At 38.7% G+C, this 6,865-nt stretch overlaps 1 protein-coding gene across 1 annotated transcript; it reads right to left on the bottom strand.

Moving 5' to 3' along the window:
* Positions 1-504: 504 nt before the first annotated feature.
* Positions 505-2,978, bottom strand: LOC141628781 (uncharacterized). The gene is made up of 4 exons (XM_074441876.1): positions 2,927-2,978; positions 889-1,138; positions 729-783; positions 505-531 (listed from the first exon to the last, which is right to left on the bottom strand). The coding sequence occupies exons 1-4, from the start codon at positions 2,976-2,978 to the stop codon at positions 505-507; spliced, it is 384 nt and encodes a 127-aa protein (XP_074297977.1).
* Positions 2,979-6,865: the final 3,887 nt, after the last annotated feature.

Here is a 6,865-nt window from a genome sequence, read left to right as displayed (position 1 = left end):
TAGTTTTTTTTAGGAACCAATGAGAGCATAACACCTAAGAGGTCATGGAATAGGTCAAGAGTAGAAGCAGAGGTCACCAAGTGACCTGTTTTGGCGAGAGGTCGCGCTAATTTTTTTTCTTAATGGAAGATTAAGGAGACCCACCCCCCTCATGACCTAGGTCATGACCTTGCTTAGGGTGGTCTTAGATCCAACCAGTCAATACCTTGCTTAGGGGTGGTCGGGTTAGGATTTACATATCATGCCTCGTTCTTACATTGAGACAAATTTTTATTAGGCTGGTTGATGGTGATATTAGGTTTGGAACTCGACGTTTACTCAACATGCTAACAAATTATCAATTGTCTTCACCTTAACTCTGTTCAACTAGTTCAACGTTACTTGCATTTCAACAAAGAATGCCAGCTACAAACATTCATCAAGTTTAATAGGGGGCCAAGCTCGAACTCTAAAGCTAAATATTACCTTCATCCCACTTATATTGTACTCATTTGACTTTAGTGGTCAAAAGATGTCAAATTTGACCAATATCTACATATTTGTAAAGTTTCAATGTAAAATTCATCATGTTCGACTTATAAAAACTACTATTTTCATAAGATCATTTTCATAGTTGTAGGTAGTGAGAAAATGTTGGTCAAAGTTGACACCGGGTGACAATTATTATTTAATGAGGACAATATAATTGGGAAGTTGTTACAGAGCCTATTTCACATTTAAATGCTAACCTGTGTAGGTCCTTGATGCTTATCAGGATGCCATTTTAACGCTGACAGGTGAAAACTGCAAGAAAGGAAGATTGGCAAAACTGGTTAGAGTTGCGGGTAGGTTTAATCATTCATGACTCGAAATTCCTTGTATTGCCATACAAAGCAGAAAAGGTCATACGCATTTTTCACATCTTTCATCTGAACAGGGCCCTTAGGTGATAGACCAAGCAATGCTCTATCCTTGGGTAATCCGACATTGCATGTTTTCTCTTTATAATCAGGTTCATTAAATGTATCCCATCCTTTATCACTGGCATTAGTACCACGAAAGGCGTCTCTCCAGTCAAATCGAGGACTTGAACGTCGAGAAGATCCATTCCCGGATTCAAAAGACCATGTATAAAATCTACCTCCCAACAGTGGCGATTCTAGGATGTGAACACAGGGGATGCAAAAAATTAACAAATGATTCCCGCGACCGAAGTTAAAATTTATAAACCAAAATTTTTTGAGCTAAAATACAACACTAAATTAAAATAAAATTAGATACAAAAATTTTGAGTTGATATAAATTAAAATTGAAATTTGCAAGTTTATAGTTCTTATAATCTTATTGTGACAAGGAAAGTATATGCATTTAATGGCATTACAAAGACATTTATGACTAAAAAATGAGATAAATGTGAAAAAAGAACACATGTAGGAGTCGAACTCCAAACCATCAGATTAGAATGTAAGCAAAGAACCACTGCACCACTAAGGATTTATTGGTACTTAATGAAACTATTATGTAAATATTTCAGAAAAGAGGGGATGCAGGTGCATCCACTGCACCCCCCGTAGATACGCCATTGCCTCCCAAAGTTGCTTCAAAGATGGTCTCAGGATCATCTTCTTCACCATGATATTTTTTCGGGAACTTGCCTATGTAGCATCAAACTTATCAAAATAAACTTTCTTTCCATAAAGTAATTCACATATGCATCTTAACAAAACAAGGATTGGGCACGACGTGCAAAGTTGCAGAAAAGAACCATGAAGCACGGCATAAAATCTCAGTTTGATAATTGATCTTAGGATCAGTCGTCACCGCTTAATCTTGGTCGTTCTGCAATAAGTGCAGCCGATAGTGACTCAATATGAGTTCACGATACCCATAAATAAGTCGTTAAGCGCTATTGCAGCCGATATTTAACACCATTTTGACGTCAATATATGAAATATAACAAGGACATTGGCTAAGAAGGCTGGCAGTCGTTGACTGTTGGAATGTTAATTCGTAACAATGGAAATCCGACAGAAAAAATAGGGAAAGATGAAACAGAAAAAATACTTATCGTAAGAGATATGCAGTGCCGTGGTATAAAGCCACTGACTTGAAAACTATTACGGCACGACGGCCTTGGATATCGTCTCTCGGCGGTAGTTCCCCAAGGTTAACACTGCAGCCTTCGAACCGCACCACGGAAGTAAGAAGACTTTGGAACGGAACAGAAACTATACCCATAACATTTTCAGAGAGAAATAGAAGAAGAGAAAGGAATTGTGTGTATTTCTGTGTGTAAAATGAGGAGGTAAGCTGCTCTATTTATAGACGAAAATAGAGCAGTTAGGAGCCAAAAAACGCTCCAGTCAAACACAATTAAGGCGTAATAATCGCCCTTAATTGCAGCAATTAACAGACAGATTTGACTGACTGCTATTACTCCTATATACACTGAATGTGGACAAGCCCACATCACACAAGACCAAAAAGGTAAAAGAGGGCCTTTGGCCCGCATCGCAGGTGCTCTACCCAAACCCGAGCCGAGCCGAGGCGGGCCAGGCGCGCGCGCGCGTGTGTGTGTTTGGACCCAAACCCACAGGCCCAACACTCACCACAAAAGCCTCCTTGGACCAATCTCTTACTCCATCAAGTGAAGGAAGCCTTATAAACATCAAAACATTGATGTTCCCCACCAATGTGGGATAAAAGGCAAAGAGAGGAAAGTTGCTTTTCAAGACAACACTCCAACAATCCCCCACTAATGACGAAGAAAAGAACTAAGAAAAAATTCTGGGTAAGGAAGGATTGGATACTTAAACGTTCAATGTCTTTCGACTTGAATTGACGTTTTAGTGAAATGAGGCAACAACTTACTATTAACAAGTGAATATCTTTCGATTTGAATTCCTTGTTTGGACTTCGGTTGAGACCCCCACAACACATATCATACCTTCAAAGACTGTTCGTTCCGCACATTCAAAGTGCAACGCTTTTAAAGCCATGCGTTTACCCTGGTTTAGGTGAGTGCTCTAGCAAGAAATTTCATATTTCTCATATAGATGGTGGCTGAACCATCACACCCCATAGGTAGCTCAAGTGCTTCTCATTAGCACTTCTCATAAGAGCTATTAAGGACAAAGTCCAACCTCTATAGAAAACACAATCCATCAAGTGCGTCTCAAAAGCACCACCAGAATTGGCTATGGATATCAAATGCCATAAGAATGAGCTATAGAGTCCATCAAGTATCACACTCAAACTTGATTCAAGGACTTAAGCCCCATTCCCCTCGACTTATCAAGGACTACTCTCCTTGTTAACCCCTTAGTAAGGGGATCAACAAGATTACGTTCGGACTTCACATAGTCCAAAGCAATCACCCCATTTTTCTGGAGTTGTTTTACCACACCGTGCCTGATCCGAATATGTCGTTTCTTACCATTGTAAAAATTATTCTTAGAACCACTGATAGCTGCTTTACAATCACAGAGAAGGGAGACTGGTGCAACCTGTCCCCCCCACAAAGGCACGTCTTCTAGTAAGTTCCTCAACCAATCTGCTTCTTGACCTGCCAACTCAAGAGCAATGAACTCGGATTCCATGGTGGAGCTAGCTATACAAGTCTGTTTTGCAGACTTCCACGATATAGCTCCTCCACCCAAGGTGAACACATAACCACTAATGGAATGAATTTCATCATTACCTGCAACCCAATTTGCATCACAGTATCCTTCTAACACAGCAGGATATTTACCATAATGCAAACACAAATCAACTGTTCCTTTTAGGTATTTAAGTAAACGACGAAGTGCATTCCAATGCTCGACACTGGGGTTATGTATATATCGACTCAGCCTACTAACAACATAAGCAATGTCTGGTCGAGTACAGTTCATGAGGAACATCACACTTCCTATAATTCTAGCATATTCTTCTTGTGAGACACTATCACCCTAGTTCTTACACAAAGATATACTAGCATCATAAGGAGTTCTAGCAGGTGTGACATCAAAACTATTAAATTTCTTCAACACTTTTTCAACATAATGTGATTGACTAAGGGATATACCACTTGGGGTTTTCATAACACTAACTCCAAGGATAACAACAGCTTCTCCTAAGTCTTTCATCTCAAAACGTGATGACAAAAATTGTTTGGTTTTATTTACAACAAATAAATTATTACCAAGAATTAACATGTCATCAACATATAAGCATATAATCACACAATCTGATCCAAACATTTTAGAATAAACGCACGAATCAGAATTGTTAGTTATATAGCCATCATCAAACAAAGTGTTGTGAAATTTCTCATACCACTGTTTAGGTGCTTGTTTAAGACCATATAGTGATTTTCTTAGTTTACTCACTTTACTCTCTTGACCCTTTACCACAAACCCCTCGGGTTGCAACATATAGATCTCTTCATTTAGGTCACCATTCAAAAAAAGCAGTTTTTACATCCATTTGATGTACCACAAGATCATGAATAGCAGCCAAAGCAATAAGAGTTCTAATGGTGGAAATTTTAGTCACAGGTGAGTAAGTATCAAAATAGTCAATATCTTTCTTTTGTGTAAACCCTCTCACCACAAGTCTGGCTTTGAACCTTTCTATTGTTCCATCAGGTCTCATTTTCTTTTTAAAGATCCATTTGCTACTAATGGGTTTACTACCTTTAGGCAAATCAGTTAACTCCCAAGTCTGATTAGAAACAATAGAATCTAGTTCATTTTTAATAGCTTCTTTCCAAAAAACAACATCTATAGATCTCATAGCCTCATCATATGTTTTGGGATCATCTTCTATTAAAAAAGCAGAAACAAGCTCATCAAAAGCACAAATATCACCTGCGATTTCAGATAAGTGAAGTCTGATAGCATCAGTTCTGATGAAATCACTCCCGTAGCTCTTTTCAATATTGGGCCTTTTGCTCCTTCTTGGTTCAACTGCATGATCCACATAAGTACTAGTACTCGTATGCATAGAACTGTCAGTAGGGTTAACAGGCACAGTAGAAGCAACAGGGGCATCGGGTAGTGATATTGTTTCCTTCTTCAAAGGAAATACCTGCTAAAAAAACTCAGCATCTCTAGCCTCGGATATAGACCTGTCACTTAAAGACATGAACCTATAAGCTGAACTGTTTTGAGCATAACCAATGAAAACACAGTCATAAGTCTTAGGTCCAATGGTTGGCCTCCTAAAGCTAGGTAAGCCTACTTTAGCCAAACACCCCCACACTTTAAGGTAACTTAAGTTAGGAGTATAACCTTTCCACATCTCATAGGGTGTCTTGTCTAGTTTCTTATGAGGTACCATGTTAAGAATATGACAAGCTGAAAGCACTGCTTCCCCCCACATATCATCCGAAAGGCCAGAACTTAAAAGCATAGCATTCATCGTTTCTTTCAAAGTTCTATTTTTACGTTCAGCTACTCCATTCGATTGAGGTAAGTATGGTGGGCTCTTTTCATGTATTAAACCATTTTTCTCACAAAAATCTACTAAATAACCAGAGCCATACTCTCCTCCTTGATCAGACCTGACTCTTTTAATCTTCCTATCAAGCTTATTTTCTACCTAGTTTTGAACTTTATAAACATGTCCTCAGCTTCACTTTTATTTCTAAGCAAATATACTTTGGTATATCTAGAAAAATCATCAATAAAAGGGACATAATAATGTTTACCACCTCTGCTCATGGTGTTTTTGAAGTCAGCTAGGTCGGTGTGAATTAACTCAAGAAGACTCGTTTGTCTAGTTGTAACAGGTCTACTAGGTTTCTTAGCAAATTTGGCCTCGACACAACTAGGACACTTCTCATGAGTTTATGAAGATAACGAAGGAATAAGCGACATAGATTTGAGCCTTTTAATCGAATCAACATTCACATGACCTAATCTACCATGCCAAACATCAATAGACTCAGCAATATAAGCAGAAGTAGAAGCATTATTATTAATGATAGGAGACTCAACATTCAAAACAAATAAACCCCCACAGAGATAACCCTTGCCCAAAAAATCCCTATTGCGCGACATTACAACCTTGTCAGCCTCAAAAACAAGTTTCACACCAGCTTTGTTTAGCAAGGCACCAGACACGAGGTTTCGACGTAAAGTAGGAACATACAAAACATTATTTAAAGCAAGAGTTTTCCCTGAGGTTAGTTTGAGAAAGATCTTGCCTTTGCCGGTGATAACAGCAGAAGAAGAGTTACCCATGTAGACACATTCATCATCAGCAATATCTTCAAATTCAGCAAAGAGATCCTTGTTAGCACAAAGATGCCTCGAAGCCCCTGTATCCAGAATCCAATCACTAGCATTTGCAACCAAATTAGCCTCAACCACTACAGCAGCAATAATATCATCCTTTTCAAAGAACATTAGCTTCAAGAAGAACTTTCTTTTGAGGACACCGATAAGCTTTGTGACCCGTTTTCCCTCAAATATAGCAAACCAGATTTGGTTTCTGGATCTTTGAGGCAGGTTTGGTGAATTTCCCTTGACCAGCTTTCTTGGCATTCTGACCCTTGGATTGTCCCTGACCAGCTTTAGCCTTTCCCTTACCCTTGAACCTATCTTCTTTTGAAGACCCACCAGTTTCAACAAGATTGGCTTTGACAGTAGTAAGAGACAATTGGGCTGACTTATCTTTCAGACAATTAGCTTCTTCAGTCCTCATGTGGCCTACTAGCTCTTAAAGGGACAAATCTTTCTTCTTATATTTCAAATGGTTCCTATACTCATTCCAGGAAGGGGGAAATTCTTCTAGCAAAACATTAGCCAAGAAAATTTCATCTAGTTTCATTCCCTCATTAGTGACATCAGCACACAAGTTCTCATAAACATGAACTTGCTCTATAATTGGTTTGTCATCT

Source organism: Silene latifolia, chromosome Y (assembly GCF_048544455.1).
Source record: "Silene latifolia isolate original U9 population chromosome Y, ASM4854445v1, whole genome shotgun sequence".
NCBI lineage: Eukaryota > Viridiplantae > Streptophyta > Magnoliopsida > Caryophyllales > Caryophyllaceae > Silene > Silene latifolia.
This window is presented reverse-complemented; position numbering and strand designations above follow the sequence as displayed.

Coding starts and splice junctions, on each gene's coding strand:
- LOC141628781 (XM_074441876.1), bottom strand. CDS start 2,978: ATGGCTTTAAAAGCGTTGCACTTTGAATGTGCGGAACGAACAGTCTTT. Junction 1,139..2,926: donor GGAACGAACAGTCTTTGAAG/GTATGATATGTG, acceptor TTCACATCCTAG/AATCGCCACTGTTGGGAGGT. Junction 784..888: donor ATGAAAGATGTGAAAAATGC/GTATGACCTTTT, acceptor CCTTTCTTGCAG/TTTTCACCTGTCAGCGTTAA.